Here is a 24,511-nt window from a genome sequence, read left to right as displayed (position 1 = left end):
TTGTTGAAAAAGCCTCTATAATGTCTACCTTTTAGCTTAGTTACAAAGGTTTCGATAGTCGTCATCTTTAAGTGAAAAGACCTTTCACTTCTCATCCGCAAGGCCTTATCAATACAATGAAATGATGACCTTTACTAACCTGACAGCCACATTGATTTTGATTCTACTTCCACTCATGATCAGTCTGCCGTGGCTCTTGCTGAAGGTGGAAAAGTTTAGAAGAATACATCAAGCTGAACAGACAAAGCGTCAAGAATCAGCAAATACAGTTGAGAGAAAAGCGTAGACATCATCATTCCCTGTTCACAAATGCACAATGCGCTTCCCTCCACACTTTTACTGTCTGTATATCTGCTAAAACTTGGCTGTTTACATCCGTTGGGAGTATACCGTAGGACTGTCGGAGTGTATATATAAATGGTTCCAAATATGAAGTGAGCATGGGCAGGTTTCCAACTCCATCGACTCACCAATTCACTTTACACTGTGAAACTCTCACCCCTCTCTCAGACTCATCACCATTTTGGTCTTAAAATGTTCCTATTAAACCACTCTGTCCTGTTGTTTTTATTTCACTATTTTCTCAGTAACTCAAGAGATGAACTTTAATAACAGAAAAATCAGGCGCCTTCTTTCACCGAGGTCACTCCCGCTAGCGTTTGCAACAGGTTTGATTGACAATTGCTAAGTGCCCGCCTCCTGTCAAACCAGCGAGTGGGAGGGGGCATTTCTACCTTTTCCAGATTGGCTTTTTGGTTGTTGTGATACTTGCAGTTGGAATTCTAAAAATGGAACTCAGCTCCAGATTCATCCCTATAACTCCCAGCCTCAGTGAGCTTAATTTGACTGAAACTAATCGCTATGACTTAGTCCACGTCTTTACAATCTATGGTTGAGATGCCACGTTTGTTTTGATTCATGTGGCCTCTTTGCGTTTGGCTTGAGCCCAAACCACAATACTGTCCTATGACTGGCCTGGTCTTTCAGTATCTGAGTAACCTGGCTCATGGCATGTGGATACGTGTAGCACTCTGCGTTCAGACACCTGTCCCATGCACAAAGGCACCGAGCACTTTCCTCTGCACATTTTAATCTAAAAAAGTCTTAAGTATATCATCATGTTTGTTTTGATTTGTTTGAGCACTTCTCTTTTGGCTTCAGCCCAAACTGCTGTGCTCGGTGATTGGTCTGATCCCCTGGTTAACCGGGCAATCTCAACAGCGGGAGGCAAGCCAGGTTCTTGGGAACAAATATGGCAATTCATCTTGCTGACCGGGTTAGTATCTGTGCCAAAATGCAAATCCAAGAGAGGTGTAAGGAGGCTTCTCCTGAGTTTGTGAACTGTCAACAAATACGGTGAGAATTAATTCAACCTTTACTACTCAACAATCTTGGATGAAGATCAAACTGACATGCTACAAGACCTCTAATCTTGTATTTCCACAATATATCAAATAATAAGTCTGTTTATATTCATTGCTATGATGCAGCATGAGCTAAACTGAGCCTCAAACTCAAGTTTGCCTTGGGCCCCCAAATTGCGGTGGGGGAGTTAGCAATTTGGGGGCCCAAGGCAAACTTGAGTTTAAGCCCTCACTATAATGCACTGTTTTTGGGGTTTTTTTTGTTTTGTTTTGAAATATAGTTATTGTCTGTTTTCCCCCATTGCTCTTGAGACACACACATCTATATTTGAATTATGGTGGACTTGAAACTTGTTTTATTAGTTTGGTAGCCTGCTACATAACCAGAGCTGAAAGTAGTTTTATTTTTTTGCTAGTACAATTACATTTTTGTTTACATCCATTACATATGATTATGATTATGCTATGAGTATGTTAACATCAGGGTCAAGCTGACTAGTCCATTCTAATGTGAAAGGGGGGAATGCTTTGACTGTTAAAATAGATTTGACAATCAGATGCTATTTTGATGGTGTTTTGTTGTTTTAAAGTAAGATCATCTCGGTTAATAACATATTGAGAGAAATTCAAATTGCTCTGAGGCCTCGGGCACTAGTGGCACTGAGGGGCAATTGGTTGGGGGCCCCTCTAGGTTTGGGGACCCTAAGCGGCCGCCTACTGTTTCCTTGTGGTCGCTCCGCCTCTGCACCAGAAGGAACTACACAGACCATGATCCTTTGCTCTGTTTCAGTGGAGGTTACATGAAGAACTGTTATTAAATCTTAGTTCTTAGGATTGTGACAGTACCAACGTCTTGTCAATAAATTTTTATAGGTAAAAGTAACATATACAGACTATTTTATTGGCCTCCACAATATAATATCGCAATAAATACCGCACCGTGAGATGCATATCATGAACAGGGTTTTGGATATCGTTATATCCCTAATCAATACAGATGCAAAATACACTACAACACAACACTTTTTCCAGTTTTTTACTGTTTACTGTTGACTGAAACATATTCTAAACTTCTGATTCATGAAAATCTGATGCAGAAGTTCCCATAAATGTGTGGCACTTGTAGGTTTCTTCACTTTCACTCCCCTGTCCAGTTCATCCAAAACCAGCTCGATGGGGTTTAAGTCTGGAGATTGTGCTGGACACTCCATGTTTTCAAGCTCACCATCTTGTCTTGTAGTTTTGGCAGAGCTTGGACTTGTGTTTTGTTACCTTTTACCTTTTTTTTAAACCTCTGGCTGTTCAGTTCTTACCTTTGCACCATTTCAGGCTCTTCATTGGACTTACATTGCAATAAATAACTGAAAAAATGAGGGTGTTCTAAAACTATTGACCGGTGGTGTACTTCTTCATCTTTTATTATGGAATATTCCTGTTCACTGAAGGATTACACCGACTTGGCTGTATAAAATTAACTAAACCCCAGGCCCTGGTTTACCTAGCTTTGCCAGAGCAAGATTACTATTTTAGCCACACAAACTGCAGCAGACATAAATATACTTTACGCACAAGCAGTCGAAAAAAGATGAGCGTCTGTAACTGATTTGCACTCGGCACTAACCAATGACAACGCGACACCTCCATAAAAATGCTTTATCCCCTTCTGAGAGCACGGTTTACCAGCAGAACACAACTCCTTTCACGCTGGAGGACTCTTGGATCACTGTGCCTGGGATCTGCCATAAACTTGCTGAATTTAAGGTCCCCCTGCTGTTGTTAGTGAGGCGGCTCATCCCATTCTCCACAGTCAGGTGAGTTAGTGAGTGTATGTGTGCATGTGTCAGTCTCCAGTCCGTCTTAAGAACCCTCCGGCTCTCGGCACTGATCCTGTTGTGGAGGTTACTGTTGTGTGGAGCTGAGAGGGAGAGACAGCTCTACAGACTCAGGGATGACACTGCGAGCTGGAAGCACCGGTAGTTGTTGATGCTATTTGACACTAGGGTTGTCACGATACTAAAACTTCAAACTTGATTTCGACACAAAGGAACAGACTCGATACTCAAAACTGATCCCAGTACCATGATGATGATAAAAACACTATTTATTTAGACAACAGAATGTAATTTTCAACATTAAATCATGGGCACATTTAAGTGTTTGAACTGTCCTCATCGTCCAAATGTCCTAAACAAAAGCGTGCATGGATGTACACAATAGTAGACCATTCACACAAAATTATTTCATTAATTGTAATACTACCCATGTGGTATATCGTCTGTCTTGCCCTTGTCCAGAAGGTTTTTTCTATATTGGCCGCACTAAAAGGCGTATGAGAGATCGCTTAGCCGAGCACAAATATGCAATTAGAGTTAAAAACCAGGACTACCCAATGGCTCCTCATTTTTGTAAAAATCATAATAGCAATGACACTCTGCTTCGTATTGAAGGTATAGGCGAGTTTCATTGTTGACAAAAGCGCACGTTGCATGCTGGGAATTATTTTGGTCAGCGGCAAGAAACACTAATTCAACATGACGGACAGAGCGAGAAAGCACGTAAAGGGTATTGATCCCGGTTATTTATCCACTCTAACGGCAGAGGACCCAAGACCATTTGACCAGAAATTGGTCATAACCAATGGACGCCAAATCACCCTTTTCAACCCCTAAAAGGTGGACCAAACCAAATTTCTGGTTGGAATCTCCAACTACCTGGCTAAATATTACTTGATGGAAACTCCTGGGCCATTCACAGCAGAAAAGATGAAAGAGTCTCGATGTGTTGTTGAACTTGTTGGAGTCCACAGTTTGCTCGGATCTTCTACATTTGCTCTGCGAATGTTTGAAAGCCATTTAATTTGCCATTAGTGGTTCTTTTCACTCAGAATACGAAAAAGACATTTTCCTTCTTCCGTGCTTCTATTTGTGCATCCGATAAAGCAGCAGGAATTTGTCATTATCGGGGATAAATACGCGAGGTTACGCACTGTGTTTGACCGCTATCATGTTTCTTACCTCCGACCAAAATATTTCCCAGCATGCAACGCGGGCTTTTAATAACAATGACGTCAGCTGAAACTTGCCTATTGAACATGTGAAACCACTGGCAAGAGGTGGAGACAGACTTCAGAAATTAAATCAAAGAGAAGCTTTCTGGATTCATAAACTGAGAGCATGTGAACATCTGGGTTTGAATGCTGATAGGCTCTCTATGTATATGTTATTATGGTAATTATTGATAATGATGATGGCACCGCCCCCCCACGCGACCTCCGGGGACTCGCGACCGTCCCGGCACGCCACCCTCTCTTCCCGACATCCGCCCAGGCCGACAGCTCGTCAATTAGACACATTCCATAATGCACCTTTAAATATTTTTAGGAGTCATTGCGCCCCTGCTGGCCAACAGCGGAAAATGCACCATGTCCGTTATTTTTTTTTTTTTTGCTCATAATCATGCATAGAACTTATTCCCTGAATTTGGTACAAATCCAATAATGTTGACATGTTAAGTCTATGGTAGGGGGCGCTATGGAGTTCACTTGTCATATGTTTTATAGTGTATTATATTCAGGCTCAGATCACGCATTATTGATTCAAATTTCAGCACGATCCGATTAAACATGGGCATATAACAATTTTTTAACAATTTCTTGGGGGAGTCTTTGCGCCCCTGCTGGCCAATGGTGGAAAATGCATCATATCCATAATGGACTTTTTTGCTTGTATTCATGTGTAGAATTGTATTTCCAAATTTGGTGCTAATCTGATAATGTTGACGTTTCATGTCTATGCTAGGGGGCGCTATAGAGTTCACTTTTATTAGATTTCATATTTCATCACATTCAGGCCTGGATCACACAATTGTGATTTGAATTTGTTGTTCTCTAGGACAATGCCTGTGGCCGTGACAGGTCACCGAAAAAACAGGAAATGAAGGTGTTTTTCGGCAGCGTGCTACGGGCGGTAAGGAGTATCCCAAAAAATGTTGACAATTTCTGTGAGTTCATGTCTGTAGATGTGACATGTCAAATCTGAGCTCATTTGGACCAAACCCCGGGGACTTGAATCTTTTTGTAGACCCCCAAGTCAAAACGGCGGCGAATGTTTGATCCAATATGGCCGACTTCCTGTTCGTCATAGGGGTGCACAATGATTGACTTTTTCGCTTGTCTCCTTGAGTTCTATCACTGTTCCAAATTTCGTGACTGTACGACAGAATTTTGCCTCTCAGACTCCCATTCATCTCAAAATGTGCATTTGGGCTTTGGGCATAGTCGCGATGCCCATTTTATGAAATTTTTCACCGGGACGATCGATCTGATACCCGGTTTGGGGACTTTTCGTCGATGTTTAGGCCCTCAAAATCGCGATCGTTTGCAAGGAAAAATAATAATAATAGAGCGTAAGAAACCGTCGAAAAACAATACCCCTCGCCCCTAACTTTGTTAGTGGCGAGGGCCAATAAAAGAGCGGAAGAAACCGAGCGAAAATAATACCCCTCGCCCCTAACATTGTTAGTGGCGAGGGCCAATAACTAGAAAAGCACTCAGAGAGCGCAGACCTCCGCCAAGGACTACCCCCTTTTTTTATATAAATTGCGATAAAATCAGTCTTCTGGATCAGATCCGGATCAGCCTTTTGGATAATATGAAAGAGGATCCCATTGTCCATCCCTGAGTCAAATTTCATGGGGTTTGGTCAATAATTAACCGAGATATTGAGAAACAAAAGTTTTGGCCCCATTTACCACAATGTTAACTAAAATTTCAAAGTGATCCAGAATCCAGGATTTCTTCCTGGATCACCCCCAAAATGAAATCAGTTCTTCCTTTTCACATTTCCAACAAATCCTGAAAATTTCATCAAAATCGGTCCATAACTTTTTGAGTTATGTTGCTAACAGACAAACAAACAAACAAACAAACAAACAAACGTGGGCAAAAACATAACCTCCTTGGCGGAGGTAATAAAAAATAAAAATAATAACACTAATATAATAAAATACAATAAATAAATAAATAAACAATAATACATTATTGGTAATAATAATAATGGTAATGATAATGTGTTATGTTTTTGTTTATGTATTTATTTTCTTTATTTTCTTTATTATATTAGTGTGCACATTTGTGTGTATTGTGTTTACAAATTTTTTTGCCTGTGCCACGTCCTGTGCTGCTGATTGCGCACCTGTTTTGTCTGCCTCTAATGGACTCCAGCCTGCTATTGGTTGATGTGTTTTACTTGAAGGCCATGCCCATGTTTTGTTTTAATTAATAAAAAAACCATGATGAAGACCAGTTAAGGTCGAAACATGTTGGCTTTGGCCATTTAAATAAAGGCCTATTAACAAAATTTTCCTCGTGCAATTTTTTTTACTTTTTCTACTTGTTTGGAGTGCCTGGAATCCATTGTGTTTGAGTTTTGATCCTTTTTCCAAGAACACCCTCTACCTGCTCTTACTGATTGGAACACCTGCAGCAAACAGCCCCATTTTTGTTCTTTCTGCATTAAATCATGGTACTTTATTTCTCTCAAATGAGTCTTGTTTGTCCTGTCTAGTAATTCATCTATTTTTGACACATACTATGTTTCAATGTAGGTCTAGTAAATATTATTATTAGGCCTGTCTCGATAACTATTATATATCGACTTCTTGTTCAATATATGAAAGCAGGAACTATACGTTTTGAGGCTCTATATTAATCGTAAGCATTTTTTTGTTGCAATAGTCTGGAAATTTCAGCTCTTTTTTGTGTAATAAGTTAAGATTTGAGCTGCAGAGGAATTAAAAAAAATAACCTCCAAGACTAATTATTGGTTCTTTCTTTTATTTATTTGTTGTAGCTCATGCTTTTTTTTAATACTGTATTTAAAAAGAAAAAGGTTTACTGGAATTATTTTGCTTTATTTTTTATTGTGTCAAAGGGATAGAGTAGTTTCAATATTATAATTTTTTTGTGATATTTCTTTGTCAATATTTGTTATTGTGAAAAGTCGAATTATTATATTAATTAATGATGATGCAGTATTGATGAATTATAATAATTGCCTGACTCCCGTTTGTAATTTGAGTGTCACGACTGGAGAATATGGTGCTTTTTGTTTTCAAGTAATAAATTACATTTTTGGCACCAGGACAGGTATATTGTAAAAGCCGCTTTTAGGGTCAAAATGTCAAAATGAGAACGCTGTCTAATCGTAAAGTGTTTTTATAATCCTCTGGTAGCAGTAGCAAAACTCCTCTCTGGCTTCTAAAAGTTGTGAAAAGAGCTTATAAACTAATCGCAGTGAATAATTAGGACACTGGGAGTGCACTAGGAAAGTGAGGAATTAGAATTAGAACAAATTCTTTTTTTCATGTTTTTAAGACAGTAATAATCCGGTCCAGCATTTTCTACTCCCTTTAATTAGTAAGCATTGATATTTCATTGGGATTTAGTAATTCTTGCTGTCAACTCATTGAGCAATTTTAGCATTCCTACTATAACTGCATTAAACAGTTTTAGCCAAGAAATAAGACTTCTACAAATGCTTCAGGAATCAAAAAGGATCTATGGATCTACCTGTCAGTCCAAAGTGTTATTGATCATATATTGTTGCTAAATGTAATTAACGTTATTATCCAATGATGCATCACGAATTTCGGATTTCCAGTCAATGCCAGGCAATGCATACTGGGAAGGATATTCCAAAAAAGTGAGCATCAAACCGCCATGTTTGTTTTTCCAATGGGATGCGTCTATTGACAAAGCCAGTCTTTTCTAGTCTTTTGAACCATATCACTTTTGTTTCTGGTTCTGATATTGTCATAATTTAGTTACAGGATTCAGACATCGCAATTGTGTGGTTGTTGGATGTCCTAATAGTGGAAAATGTCTCGAGAAATGGGCTTCGGAAGTTTGGAAACTCTATAACTGCAAAAGGGAATCAGATTTGTGTGACTGCAAACCTCCGTTCAAACTGTTTCCCTTCCCAACGGAATTGAAAAACAGTGAGAGGCAAAGGCGATGAGCAGTATTTATATACAGGAAAGCTGCCTAAGAAATTCATCCAGAGTTTGCAGCGAACATTTTGTATGTGGAGCTCAACCAATCCCATTTGTTAAGCAAGAGGTATAGAAGACAAGCAAGCACTTTTTTGTTCTTATGACTTTACAGCAACATCATGTCTTGGTCGCTTTGCAGTGGAAGGTGTTTCTTGGTGAACAGTGGGTGCCTTTTGCTTTGGTGTTGACTTTTTAAATTTGTAATCAAGGTGGAGAGAGGGATCAGGATTTTGATTTGTTGGCGCTCCATATACAAAATGTCCGCTGCAAACTCGGGATGATTTCATAGGCAGCCAAAGGTTTCCTTTTTGGTCCTTTCTGTGGATCAATCCTGCCCATCGCCTTTCCACTATTTTTCAATTCCTTTGGGAAGGGAAACAGTTTGAATGGAGGTTTGCAGTCACACAGATCTGATTCTCTTTTGCAGTTATAGAGTTCACAAACAAATTTCTTGAGCTGTTTTCCGCTGTTAGGACACCCAACAACCACACAATTAGGATGTCCAAATCCCAAAACTAAAATATGACAATATCAAAACCAGAAACAAAAGTGATATGGTTCAAACGACTAGACAAGACTGGCTTTGTCGATAGACGTATCCTACGGGGAAAACAAACATGGCGGTTTGATACTCACTTTTTTGGAATATCCTTCCCAGTATGCATTGCGCAATGACTGGAAGTCTGAAATTCGTGATAGATCTATTGTCCACTTGTTAAGTGAAAGTCAGGAGGGGACTTTCTGCTGTAGCCACATGTCAGGAGTATTTGATTTTATTTGAGAGGATTTGAATTGCATTGCATTATTCACTCACTCCACAAAACACATCTGCCCCTCCGACCACCACCAATCACACACACTAAATTCATACCAATTTAATACAGTGGATGGAGTATCTTGCCTAAGGACACAACAGTAGTATGCACCAGAGCTGCTGCTGCCCCACTGTGGAACCTGGTACTCCCAGCGGTCTATCCAGGCCCACCACTGCTCAGCTTCCGAGATCAGACGAGATCGAGAATGGGCATTGACAGGGTTTGGCCACAGTATGACGCAAATCACTTTTATACAGCCTCAACTTATGCTTTTATGTTTCTGATAACACTCCATGAATGTTAGGTTTTTACTCCACTTTCTCAAACACTCTCACGGTGGAGTCCAAAGTGAATTCGGCCTGAGTTCATTCTGTAAGTGGTGTAGTGCAGTCTTCAGAGCTCCGATCGATGCTCTTGGACACCTGATCTCCAGCTCTGGTGAGTGGAGAGCAGTAGTGTGTAGTGAAAAGCTAGGGAAATTATTGAGATATAAAAGGTGCTCTGTTTGAAAGATCGCATTAATTTAACTTCAAATATTTAGATTGAAAAGATGACATATTATACTTACGTAGGGTCAACTGTTCATGAGACTCAAGGGTGAACAACAAAGGGCATGTATTTGAGCCTCACCTCAGTACAGATATAAGCAGCTCTTGAGGTCAAAATAGGTTAGGTAAGGAAAAATTTTGGAACACTGCAAACTGTTGAAATGAACTAGTTCAGTTTTTCATGTATTTAAAGGTCCTATATTACACAGAATCAACTCTTGTGAGCTTTAAGACATGTTAGAATGTTGGTACCTCCTCAAAAACATACCTGGAGTTGTGTTTTGTTTCATTCACAAGTGTTTGCATAATCCTTTATTATTAGTCTGTTTACATCTCCAAAGATGAAAATGCTCTTTTCCACGTTGTGATGTCATGCAGTGGTATTTTTCAAGTTAACAGTGACCTTTTACCTTTTGTTCAGTAGAGATGGGAAATTCCAGGGCTGAGAAATCAAAATGAGGGCCTGTTTACATGAGAACGCTTGCGGGTAAAAACTACAAAATATTTTATCGGAAGTGCCTTTCGTTTAGATGTGGACAGCGTTTGTGGGACTTAAAAATGCAAAATCTGAAACCACCCTCCAGAATGGAAAAGTTGAATACGCTCCGCTGTAACGTTTCCGTCTACACTGCTCAAGACGCAAAACTCTGGTCAGATCTGCTCACGTCGCGTACGCGTTTACGTCACATACATCACCACCTAGCGTCATACCTAATCGAATTCCACACACTTTTGCGTCATCGTATGCAAGCAGATTTCCTCCCAAAAACGCTTGTCTAAAGGGGGGATAAAAAGTGAAGACGCGACGCCACTTTTGCATCTTATGTTCAGACCGTCATCATATAAAAGTAGCCTTATTCTAATGAAGGTGTGTGGAGTTTAAAAACACTGTGGAGCACTTCCTGTATGACATCATTACGTGGAACAGAGTGTTTTCTGTTTGAGAGAAGAACTCGGCGTAAATATGCAGGATTCGTGTGTTAAACATTTAAAGGTGCACTGTGTAACTTTTCTAATAAACGGTTCAAGTATCTGTTGTTCTTTCCTGAAATGTTCTACAGTATGACATTTAATTCAACTATATCCATGGAAACAAGCAGGCCACATCACCAGGCCAAGTTACAGGTGAGATCTGTGGAGAAGTGGAGCTGCCCAGTAATAATAATAATTCATGTTTTTGCTGTAGTTGAGAAGTAAAAACCCAAAATATATTTGTTTAATGTCATACTTTGGAACATGCCAGGCAAAGCAATAACATCTCCATGGAGACACGCAGATGATGGACGGACCCTCCAGCAGAAAAGTTACACCGTGCACCTTTAAGAGAGTAAACAGCTTCACCTTCACCAACCCTGATACTATTACTTTTTAGCTATTTTACTTCTTCAGATGAGTTGCAGAATGAGACTTACCACCCAGAACAGAGTCTCGTAGGCGAATCGCTCATACTCGGCGATGGTGGAGAGCACACTGAGCACCAAACACGCCAGAACGATCAGGAACCTGGAACACACGAGCACCAGTAATGTAAGGTTACACACACCTGGCCTCATATCCTTTTGACATTCATTTATTTTCTGGAGTCTCTGAGGTAGTTTTCTGTTTTTCTGTTTTAATGCCTGGGGTAAATATTCATCGTTTTATATCTGGAAAAAAATGTGAAAAAAAGTGGCCGGTGGTTGCGATTGAAATTGCAATTCAAAGTAACTCCAGCCCACGGGAAAGCAGCAGTGTAACATAGCACGAATCAGTCAGACAATCTACGCCAGGTTGCAGTTCAAATTTTTCCATATCATCTCCAGGTTTTGTTTTTTTTTTACCAGGGGAAACACAGAAAACATAGCCTGATTCATCAGCCGGTTTCACCTTTGTGGAAACAGTCTGACCTTGCAGCATTAGGATTTGTTTGCGCGACTGTAGGCTTGTACATTTTTTTTATTTAACCAATTGCTGCTATTTGGTCATGACGTATGTAATGCACCAAACATAAAATTCACCCAAACATTCTCTTTGTTCCAGCTTTAAATCCTCCATCTCGGGAATTGTTGCCAACACAGAATGTCTGGCTTCATCTACATCCATCTCGACCGCTTTGTTTTCTGTTGTGTTGTACCACAAAAGGGACCCAGACAGGAGCTTGAGTTTGACGTCATGGCTTCACAGCTCTTCGCTGATTGGTCCGTGCACGGTCTACAACTTCCAGGGTTCTTGCAAACCGTCTAGTGTATTCTGATTCCTGGCCTAGTCTCTGAAGAGAAATGAAATTGAGCGGAGGCACTAGGTGGCACCAGCCTGGCTACAGAAAACAGGCATGTGGTGTCAAAAAAAACTTCTGATGCCCTTTCAAAATAAGTTGTCTAAAAACACTTCAGTCGAGCAAACACTGTGCGTCCAGGACCTTGGGAACTTGTGAAAAACTACACAAAGTTTATAGCCATGGGGGATAAGTATAATCCAATTTATGACATCAAACAGCAACTTTAAAAGAACAACTTAACAAGAGAGATGAGGCAAACTGAAACTTATATGGTGAGCAACCTAATTAATTACGACTTTTTACTGCTATGCAAAGTCCCTCTTGTCAACTGTTGCCAGTAGCCGAGATTCAATTAACCGCCCTTTTAATGCCGAATGCAGGTGTATATTTTAATACATAACCGCCGGTTCCAAATAAACGCAGAGTCTGTATAGAAAGCTACTTTCTATGCCAACACCCCCAGCAGTCATTGTGTCTGCTGCCGAGGAGGCTGCTCAAACTCCCATTTCCCATTTTTTGTGTTTTATTTAACCAAGATATGATGATTAGTGCAGTGACACCACAGAGAGCCTGATGTTTACAGCCGACATAGGAGCGGTTTGACTTCAGTTCAGTCCTGCCTTTACCAGACTGGTTGTGCGACTGAATGGATAGGCTACAATCTCTGCATTGCGTCCGATCACCCTCATCATCTTCACAGTAAAAGTGGAGGAATTAATGACGTTGTTGTGGAATCCCTATTTCAAACTAACGTACAAAGAAAGACGGCACAACATAGCGGGTAGGAAAATGAAACAGTTTTTAGGAGTTTTGGTTATAGTACTTCAGTTTGACAATTCAAAGGAAGCAGCAATATCACTGTAGCTGCTATGGCATAAGAGGAAAGTTGTGGCAAAGGGGCGACGCAGCAGGAATCGTGTCAACAAGGTAGGCAAAGTAGTCTCCAGGCCATCGTATAACAGCGACGCCTCCTCCGTGGTGTGCTGTAAAAACTGCAAATTATAATCGTACTGGTTAAAATAATTTAAGCACCATAGTTTCCCAGTTTTGCTGAGCTAGATTTTTGTGAGGAAGGAATTAATCGCCTGCCCCAAATTACTGCCTGGTCTCAAATAAATGCCTGGTCTATTTAGCGATTGAAACAAATAAATGCGCCGGTTATTATTTGGTATTTTACAATCCGTGTATCATTCGTTCATTCATTTTTCAATATAAAACAAGAAAACAAAAAAAACAACTGTTTTCTTTATTATTTGTCTTCAAAACCAAAATGAAAAAAACAGATCACGATTCGTTTTTTTTTTTCAGATTTTGTGTTTAAATGAAGAATGGGAAAAACGGATAATGGCCGTTTCCCGTTTACGTGACTTCTGTGACTGCAATGCTGAACTTTTGCGCTGCATTCAGACTGAACCAGGACTGATCCAGGTCCGGGACCACACCGGGACCAGGGCGGACTCTGAGCTTTGACTCGAAGCCCCCGCGGGGTCTGAGCCTCAGCTTCAAGATCCGGCCCTGCCGCGGACTCTGAGCCTCCGGTCTGGTCCCGGCCTGGTCTCGGTCTCAGTCCCGCTCTGGTCCTGGTCTGGTCTCAGTCTTGGTCTGGTCCCGATCTCAGTTTTGATCTCAGTCTCGGACTGGTCTCAGTCTGGTCTCGATCTCAGTCCCGTCTGGTCCTGGACCTGGATCAGTCCTGGTTCAGTCTGTATGCAAAAGTTCAGCATCGCAGTCACGGAAGTCACATCAATGAGAAACGGCCGTTATCCGTTTTTTCCATTCTTCATTTAAACACAAAATCAAAAACTGAAAAAAAATGTATCGTTTTCCATTTTTTCATTTTGGTTTTGGAGACAAATAATGAAGAAAACTGTTTTTTGGTTTCTAATTTTTGGTTTTATATTAAAAAACGAATGAACGAATGATACACAGATTTTTTACAGTAGTCCAATCAACTATGTGAGCAATATAAAGCTGTTTGGTGTTTACACATGAGAAAATACAGAGGCTGGCGTTCCAGGAAAAGCTTTGATGCCTCTGGTGTAAACTGATGCTTTTAAATATATAAATATGTCATCAACACCGACAGTTCCACCCAAAATGTGCAACGTGCAACACAAGTCTCAAGGATGAAGCGTTGCTGTCTGCATGTGATTATAAATCCTTTGTACCCTCCACAAATTAGGACATAATGGTGCACTGTTTGCATGCTAGTTGTTAGTATGACTGTGACGGTGAATAATTCGGTTGCCAGGAATTCATTAAGAAAGTGAAGATAAAGTTTTAAACGGTTCCGGTTGTGCTTTCCATGGGTTTATAAGACGGTAAATGTCAGGTGCATAGCCTTTAAGTCCCTGTCAGCACATCTCATCCACAGGGCCTGTATTAGTAGTATTCTCCTGGAGCTGCTGCTGTCCCCTCAGGCAGGTGGACGTGAGCCAGGTCTGTGTGAGCTGTGCCTGTGGGCCAGAAGGCAGGGGGGCAGGAGGACAGTGGGCTCTGCCTCAGGACCTGCTCCACACACTGCATTAGGTCAGCAAGCACCACCAGTCAGAGCGCGAACATAACAGCTGGGTAAAGTTTTCATATATTTTCTGACAATTTAAAGTGAAACTAAACACCCAAACTTCGCCCATAACCACATTTCAAATAGAGCTGCTGAACCAGGCAGTACCCAGAGGACTAAAGAGGAGAGTGAGGAGGAAGGAGGGGCAGGGTCTCGGGGCACGACATAAACTGTATTAAGAAGTGGATTAAGTGAGTGTGACATCACCCACAGCGTTTGACTCCAACCAAATGAAGCCAGTCGAGTTGAGTAGCAGTTACAGTGGCTAATCTGCAACCAGGACACACTGTATCTATATTAGTAAAACAAAGAGCCAATCAATCAGGAGCGAGGATGCCGAAAGTGACCTCGGAAGAAAGAAGATGCCTCATTGGTCTGTTGTTAATATTCTTATCTTGATTTAAGGACACAATAGTGAAATATAAACACCAGGATCATATAGTCTGGGTTAATATTAATATTTTAAGGTCAGAATGATGAGCCTGACAGCAGCAATTACAGAGACCGCCGATGTTTTTTTTATTTTTTATTTAGGAGTCATTTGGAATCAGAGCTCAAAGGAACTATTTCATGCATATGCTTACTTCCTATTTGGAAAGCAGTGGCTCGCAGGTTAGATATGTGCATTTATATATGCAGTCTATAGGGTATAAGGAACAGTAGGGATGGGCATTCGATAAAATTTTCTTAATCGATCATCAGGAGAATTAACGATCGATTATCGATTAATCATTAACTTTTTTTTATATTAAAATTTATCATCATTACTATCTGCACTACTAATCTGCATAAATAAATTAAACTTTACGACATATAAACCGTAACCACTCTAGAGCCACATCAGCCCGTTTGACATTATCATGCGTTTAATGCAGTTTTGTGCAACTCTCACAGAAACAAAACTTAAAACCGCATGGCTAATTTGCATAAATTAAACAAAGAAAAAAAACAGCTCTTAGGCGCTGATGCAACATGACTCAGTGGAATACAGGTTAGTGTGACCATATTTGCGTTTGTCAAAACCAGGACACCGTACGGGGGGTGGGTGGTGGGGACTCGGACAGCGCTCACCTGGGGGAAACATATGTGCTGCATTGCACAATGTGCGCTTGGCCTCACACGTGCCCCGAATGCAACGGAAAGCGTGGAATTTCTTGTACAAGTCATTGTTAAATACGAATTTGCACTTCGGCATGTTGCAGGCTGACTGACTGTTTGTGTTTGCTCGCTCCTTCTGAGTGCACATGTCCGGACCCCTGTTTGGTCACGCTACGCACAGCAACCTACATTCCGTTTGTCGATTATAATGAACGTAATCAATGAAATTCTTAATGATCAATTATCGATTAATCGACTAATCATGCCCATCCCTAAGGAACAGTATGATTGGTGACAGGTATCTCCACTTCAAACTCCACTTCTTAGATTTAGGTGTTTTGACCAGAAAGCTTCAAAAGTGCCTAGTTTGCAGTAAAGTTGACAAAAAGTAACTAGGAACAGTTAATGCTCTTAAACCCCACATGCAGTAAGTAGAGTTTAGTAGCAGAATGGATTTAGTGTTTAGTTCCACTTAAAGGTGTTACACTGGAGGTGACAATAGGTTATTTCAGTCTATTCCTGGTGCAGTTTCATAATAATGCCTTGACATTATAGTTAATTAACCTATGTTCTTGTAGTCAGACAAAGTATAAGTGAGATGTGCTTACCTTTGACATGTTGTGTAAACACATCTCACTAATACAGTATGTTTGAAAGAATATAAGAAGTAAACTATCATAACTTCAATACAAGATGAGCTTTACAAAAGTACTCTAGTCACTTTTATATTGTGAGGTTTCATCACAACATTCTATAGGCCAATAATATATAATACAGATGGGGACAGCTAAAATGGATACTGTTAAAATGCAGACTTTTGTTGTAATGCATGAGTTCTTGGGTTTAGTCACAAAGGATCAGGTTCAACATTTGTGTATTTACCATTTAGATACTACCCCATATCCAGTGATGTAGTGGGGATTTTTTTAAGTGGGGGTACGCGATTCGTGACGCATCTTCCATTCGTGAACCCTGCGCTTTAAATACAGATAAATCACTTATTGACGAGCACACCTTGAAGCCTAGATTCTCATCCTTAGCATCGATCCAGGGATAGGTCTTCTTTTTTCTCTTCCACGTCTTCCGTCCATATCGTGAACGGTGAGCTGCTGGAGCTCCCCGCCACCTGCACCTTAGCGTTGGTTGAAACTGTGAGAACTTGGGTGTTGTTGGCTCTAGCTGGTTGCTCTGGCTTGGGTGTCTGAACGCTGGTGGCGTCTTCTCTAATCTATATTTTTCTGTTCAGTTGCCATTTTAGTGGAGGACTAAAATTAATTAATTTATTTATTTATTTATTTCGGTTACAGGTATATTTTGGACATGAATTCACAGACAGTCATATTTAACATACACAGACCGAAAAGGTGAAGGCTGAAGCTTAAGCTCATTATGCCTTTACCCTTTATTCCTTTGTCAGAGCTTCATCTTAACACCAGTTCATCTTCATAAATACAGCAAGAGAAAACAAACTAATCAGTAACAGTACAACAAAGTACTACAGCACAAGTATCATATTTCATGTATCTGTCCAGAGTTAAACATTTAAACTTCTTTATGAAGTGAAAGAGAGTGGTGCACAATTTTAGGTTTTCTGTACAGTTTCTCCACAGCTCCACCCCTTTAACAGATACACAAAATTTCATAATGTTTGTTCTGATTTTCTTTTTAATAAACATGGTCGTGCCTCTGAGCTCATATTGGCTCTTTCGGATTTTGAACATGTTCTGTAACGATTTTGACAGGAGATTTTTTTTGACAGAGAGATAAATCATAAAATGTTGTATTTTAGTTCTTTTGTTCTATAGTTTGATGACGATCCATGTGTGTTGTTGATTTTCTATGCAGTATAAATGGTCGTTTAATATCTCACGTCAGAAGAAGTGGGTGGACAGCGTACCTCCACGTACTAAGCCCCCATCTGGGAGTATAGCATCATCACTTTCTAGAATCTAAAAAAAAAACATGCATTATTGTTTCATGTCATACTCATTGGTGTAAAGTTACTTCTCTAGCCACAGCTGCCCTGGGGTACACTCACAGAACCAAGACTGCCAATATGTGACATTAGATCTTCCGACCACCAATCATTCACCCCAACATTCTTACTTGGCACCGGTTCCCTATATTTAGATATTCAGCAACAACATGTACACAACCATTCACATTTAAAGGCTCCATATTACACTATTTTTAATCTATGTCAGGGGTGGGCAAACTTTTTGACTCGAGGGCCACAAAGAGTTCTCAAATTTGACGGAAGGGCCAAACCAGGGGCAGATGGATGGAGTTTTTAGCCAATCCACCTCATAAGAGAGCAAAATAACATGGGATATGTAGAAAATATGTCCCATGTTATTAAAATATCCCATAATTGAAAGTCATTACAAAGCTTTACAACAAAATATCTGTCTTTCAAGTCCCATGATATTTACTATTTATTGAAATGACTTTGAAAAAACACTTCAGGGTCTTCTTCAGGGTCAGGATTAAGAAGATTAAAGGGCCGCATAGGGCTCCCGGGCCGTAGTTCGCCCACCCCGATCTATGTTTTAATGTTTCCTTATCACAAACAGACCTGGAGTTTAATTTCATTCACACATGGTTAACACACAAAACCTGCAGAGTTCTTCCCTCAAAACACTTCCACCTTGTGATGCTATGTCACCTTCACTAGAATCATTTTTGATAATTTCAACTTTGGAATTGCCAGTCTTTGCTGAACAAAAGGTAAAGTGCATAGCTGTTAACTTGAAAACTACCGCTTCATGGTGGAACAGAACATTTGGAGCTTTGGAGATGCAGACAGACTAATAATAAAGGGTATGTTTTTGAGGAGGAAACATTATAACATGGTTTAAAGCTTGCATGAAGGGTTTTCTCACAGATATAAATGATACGGTTCAACATTTGTGAACTTTCATTTATATTCTCTTATTACTTATTTTTTTCTTATTATATTTACACTCTGAAAACCACCAATACGTAGGTCTAAATGAGCGCATTTCTGAGAGAAATGTTTTGTATTTCAGGCCGGATTGTTCCACACACTTTCTGATTGCTGACATTGAGCTGTCAGAGCACCGTGAGGGACCCACCCCCAGGAGTGAGCGCACCCTTTCAGTGGTAGAACAGAGCGTTTGCACCTCTTGAGGAGAAGGTGTCGCTTGAATGCAGGATTATTCATCATGCACTAGTAATACAAAGTACTCTCGGGAAGCTTCTTTGATGAGACACCTTTTAAAGATGTTATACGGTGTGCTATATCGTTATAAATCATGTTACATTTTGGATATTTTATTGCAATATTGATCTAAAACAGCATAATAAAAGATTTTTAGGTTGAAAAATTGCAAAGCCTCTTTTAATGTATGGCATGTTGTTGGCTCCTCCTGTGGATAGTTGTAGATAATGCAAGTGTGACAATGCAGTGTTTTTGTGTTTTTTTTGTACAAATATGACTACGCAACACAGCCTAATCCTATGTGTACCACAAACGAAGAAAATAAAATGAGAGAACAAAGTAAGTACAAAGCATGTGTGTGTGTGTGTGTGTGTGTGTACCGGTGGTGGTGAAAACGGTGGTTTATTGGAGCAATGGTGTCTTGAATGCAGCTGAAAAAATAAATAAATACTGAAATATGCATGACTGTTACCTGTCAAATCCAGAATATCTTTCAATATCTTTTCTAATATGAATATATTTTCAGGTTTTCAGATTCTAAAACAGGGATGTCAAACTCAAATTCACAGAGAGCCAAAATTAAAAGTCGTGGGCCAAACTAAATATTTATTAAAAATGTCAACAACATCTGCATGTTTTCTCTTCTTTTGAGATATGTAATGTTAAACCTTTTCTTATTAAAATACATGTTCAATAACAGTTTTGCTTAAACATTGAATCCAGAACAAGCATAAAATAAAATAATACATAACATTTAAATAAATAGTGTCTCTATAGCCTATCTTGAGCCAGCGGGCAGCTCTAATACATATTTGATATGATCTCGCGGGCCAAATATAATTACCGTATTTTCCGGGCTATTAGGCGCTCTGGATTATAAGACGCACTGTCATTAAATGGTCTATTTTCAAACTTTTTTCACAAATAAACTGCACAGAACTTTAAACAAAACACAACAGTTGGATGGGTCAGTCGGACGTTGTTTGGCGCATTCACGGTGACTCTGGGCTTTGTTCAGTTGTGACGTGTAGGGAGGGTGCTGTCTGGGACCGCTGGATTGTTGGCGTGTTCGCAGTGACTCCGCTGTTCAGTTGTGGCTAGAAGTGGCACATTAGACTCAGTTTTTCGGTTCGTTCCTCTGGTCCATTCCTCGTCTGCGTGGAGTGATGAGTGTGTCTGTGGATGTTTTTCGCTGCACGGTCGCTGTCTGCTCCGTGTGTGTTTGCGTGTTCTGTGGGTGGTGCTGCTTTGTAGTTTACTGAAGTCGTGCTGGGGCACCCGAGTGGATCCGTGTGTAGGTCGCTCTGGCTTGCGGGGCGCGTGGTCGTTTTTTGATGGGGTTAGAGGCTTAAGAGCGCGTCAAATAGCCCGGAAAATACGGTATATTGCGGCCAAATTTGACCCCCGGGCCTGAATTTGGCATGTCTGTTCTAGAACATGATGACGTCATACTCCCAGATGTGGGGTGAGAGACAGTTTTTCTTATTGAATACATTGCATTTTGTCACGAAATATCCAAAACGTAAATGCACCTATGTTGAACTTGACCCAAGAAGTCACTGTATTACAACAAAAATCTGCATTTTCTTCCATCTGTATTAAATAATATTCACCAACAGAATGTCCTGATGTCATCTGAAACACTGCAATATCAATCTCTCCACTCTCACCATTCTTTCTATCAAGTCTCGACCCAGAACAGAACATTGGAATCAGGTTTTTCACTGACGCATGTGAAAGGAAGGAGCTCATTTGTCACCTGCCATTTACATCAAAATCTAATGCTTATTCTGCAGAAATCCTTTGGTATTATTTCCCCTTTCTTTTTGCTCAAAACCATGCACGGATCATGAATGCCCCTGATTTCGTAAAGGTCCCCTATTATGCAAAATTGAATCTTGGAAGCTTTGAGCCATGTTATAATGCTGTTAAATAAAAAGAGCATACCTGGACTTGAGCTTTGTTTCATAATCATCCTGGATTATTAGTCTGTCTACATTTCCAAAACTCAAAATGCTCTGCTCCACCTTGTGATGTCAGGAAGGTGTGCAAAAATATAGAAATAACGATATACCGTATCATTTAATGTGATGATACAGTATCTATATTGTGGGCTGTTGTATCGATATATCACCAAGAGTATTTTTTGGTATATTTTACTAAATTATTTTGTTACAGCACTATAGTTTTGTTGCTTGTTTAGTGAAAGGAAGCTCTTTTATGCGACACATTTGACATTTTTACAGTTTTGATGAGTAAAATGGGCGTTTTTCATATTCACTTTGCACAAGAAGCGGTTTAACAAAGACTTTTAGTGTCACAGCCATGATTTAGCTTTTATTTTTACTGAACCGTACTGAACGATTTGAAATATATCGTACTGAATTGAAAGCACACTGTATCGAGGTATGTATCGTATCGGCAACTTCATCATGATACCCAGCCCTAATGAAGAGGGAGTTTTCAAGTGAACAACTACCTTTTACCTTTAGTTCAATAGAGATTTGCAATTCCGAGATGAAATCATCCACATTTTTCTAGTGAAGGTGTATGGAGTTAGCCTGATTCATCAGCCAGTTTCACTTCGTAGAAACGGTCTGACCTCGCAGTGTTAGAATTCATTCGCTCAACAGTAGGCAGGTACTTTTTTCATTTAACCAATCGCTGCTATTTGGTCATGACCTGTATAATGCGCCGCTAACAGGGGTAACAGGTATATTAAGATTTTCCAAAATCCTGTAGGAAGAAGGGCAATAACATCTTTCCCCTTGATAAAATTCAACAAACATTCTATTTATTTGGGGAATCTCAGGAAATGTTGCCAACACAGAATGTATGGCTCTTCGCTAATTGGCTGGTGAACAAACTCGCACTTCTGGGGTTTTTGCGAACCATCTAATGTATTCCGATTTCTGACCTAGTCTCTGGAGAGAAATGGAATTGAGTGGAGGCACTAGGTGGCACCAGCCTGGCGAGTATAGAGTTTAAAAACACAGTGAAGCGCTTTCTTGTGTTTTCTGTTTGAGAGAAGAACTCATCCTGAAAATGCAGGGTTTGTGCGTTAAACATGTGTGAATGAAACAAAACGCAACTCCAAGTATGTTTGTGATGAGGAAACTATACTATGACAAACTGTAGATCTGAAAAAAGAGCAATAGCTTTTTAATTCACCTGTCAGTCATGTTTATCTGAACTCGAGCGAGACGCACTGATAAACAGACTCACATCTTTGTCAAGTACTGTGAAGTGTAAGAAGTGTGTATTCTGGATCCCAGGCAAACATGAATCACCGTGAATGCAGCTTCGAGCGGGTAAATAGGAAGGGAAACTCTGAAAAGTCGATTTTGCACAATACATCTCCTTTACGTTTCTCAGACGACATGCCTTCAAGAACTGTTTGGTGCCACCGGAGTGTGATCTGAATCCCAACTCGCCTCGCACCAACAATGCTTTTCCACCTTTCTCCCATTGATATTTCAGTCCGGTCCAGAAGCAGCGCGGATTTGAAGGACACCCCTCTGAACTGCGCGCCACGTTTGAATACAAAACGCACGATAAACTGCTCAAATAATCAACAAAGTCAACAAACAGGAAAACATTTTGGCGGGTCCCCTGAAGGTCGCAGAGGTACCACGCGACCGGGGCGGGCGGGTAGATAAGGATTTGCGATTTCGACTTTCCAAACATGGCACTTTCTTATAGGGCCCCATGACTCCACATTGGTGATAAACATCTGCAGAGCTGTAATTATTCGCACGCCCACTCCGTCTCGCAAACGGAACAGAGATTTGGAACAGAGAGAAATATGTACCTTATGAAGACATTTATATATGAATGACGATACGACCCGTTTGATAACTCTCGCCTCATTTTATGTAATTGCATCTAATGTATCTTAGTCTTAAATGGAGACGATTATTTGAAATTAGACCTGGTAATGAAAGAGCGTTGAAAGAGAAAAGCACAATGTGTGGTCTTATCTAATAGTGCGCAGATAACACAGGCTGCATTATCAGTTTTTCTTCTTATTTTTCAAGACAAAAAGACTAAGAGACTTTTGGGGATTCATGTACTTGCACTTTTTTTTTGCAGATATAGATAAAACTTGTGTTCATTTACTTTGACTTGTTTTATTTTTATGTTAAGAAATGCATTGTTCACAAGTTATTTGCTTTGAGTATAGCTTCTTTTAACTTCTTAAAAGCTCCAGTAGTTTTTATTTCCCCATTTTAACGTAGGGGATCAAAATAAGATAGCCCGCAGTAAAGGGATTTGAGTCACTGCTGGTTTGAAATGATTGCAAGTCCAGAATGATTCCCTCCGTCGTGCCTCAAGCCAGATTCAGACAGTATAGTGCAATCAGACTTGTTTATTTCGGTGACTCATGTGAAACGCGCATTGGTCATCCATCATTTAGAAGAAAAAAATAAATAAAAAATCACAGTTTAGTGCTTCCCTCCTTGATTCTGCAGAAATGTGCGATGTTTTGATATGGATGGACCAATCATGTCCCTGATGTCACTCACGCCCATCTGAACTCAGGGAGATTTGTCTTTGTAAAGTATTGAAAAAGTGTGTGTTTTGGATCCCAGGCAACAAAATTGCTTTTGTCCAAACTAGGGATGGGCATTCAATAAAAATGTCTTAATCGATCATCCGGAGAATTAACGATCGATCTTTGATTAATCATTAACATTGTCATATTATTTTAAAACCTTTGTTCATTTTTACCTCTGTCGACTTTTAAAAAACTTCATCCAGAGTATTTTACAGGATAACTGCACATTTTTTTTAAACACTTTTATATCTTTAATCTGCAACTGTTTCACTGTCTTGTGTCTCTATTCAGTGTTTCATTTTATGTTATATCACTTTGTCTGGAATGTTTCACAGTGTGGTATTAAACCTTTCTATCTCCATGGAGACTAAACCAGACCAAGTTACAGGTCAGATCTATGGAGAGGCGATCCTGCTCACAGTCAGAATGCTGGGTTTTTTTGTTGTAGTTTTTTTTAGGTATTTCAGAGCTATAAAACCACCTGTAATTGAATACATTTAAGGTAGCTCTGTTTAATGTCATACTGTGGAACATTCTAGGCAAAGCAACGACATATCCATAGAAACAAGCAGGTGATGGACCCCCAACCAAAAAGTTACACAGTGCACCTTTAAATGTTTTTTTAAACCAGAGCATCCAATTTATTCATTGTGATACGTTTATAAGCTTTTTATTTTAACATTCAGTGTTTCATGTTGTTTGATGTGTGAGTGTGTTCTGTTTGTGCTTCTGTTTTATTCTGCCTCTTGGCCAGGTCGTCATTGTAAATGAGAAGGTGTTCTCAGCTAACTTACCTGATAAAATATTGAATTAATTAATTAATTAATTAATTAAATTAAATGATCATCATTATTATTACTATGACTAATCTGCATAAATAAACTCAACTTTACAACATATAAACTATAACCACTATAGAGTCAGTCCATTTGACATTATAATATGTCTAATGCAGCTTTGACACATTTGTTTATGTTTTACAAAAACAAAACTTAAAACCACATGAACCATTTGCATAAATTGTAAGTGCTGCTCTTAGCTCTTAGCACAGCTCTTTATTCAACAGTAATTTAACTC

General features: G+C 39.8%; 1 protein-coding gene across 1 annotated transcript in view; it reads right to left on the bottom strand.

Annotated features, from left to right (window-relative positions):
• Positions 1 to 24,511, bottom strand: part of kcnq1.1 (potassium voltage-gated channel, KQT-like subfamily, member 1.1) — a 192,109-nt gene that overhangs the window by 101,599 nt on the left and 65,999 nt on the right. Inside the window, exon 3 of the mRNA XM_020918481.2 lies at positions 11,190 to 11,280. Within this exon, the coding sequence (XP_020774140.1) occupies positions 11,190 to 11,280 (91 nt within the window). The remainder of the gene's footprint in view (positions 1 to 11,189; positions 11,281 to 24,511) is intronic.

This window comes from Boleophthalmus pectinirostris, unplaced genomic scaffold (assembly GCF_026225935.1).
Source record: "Boleophthalmus pectinirostris isolate CB_2022bp ecotype Guang Dong unplaced genomic scaffold, ASM2622593v1 HiC_scaffold_19, whole genome shotgun sequence".
In the NCBI taxonomy this organism is placed as follows: domain Eukaryota; kingdom Metazoa; phylum Chordata; class Actinopteri; order Gobiiformes; family Gobiidae; genus Boleophthalmus; species Boleophthalmus pectinirostris.
The sequence above is the reverse complement of the archived record's forward strand: the minus strand, read 5'-3'. Positions and strand labels throughout refer to the sequence as shown.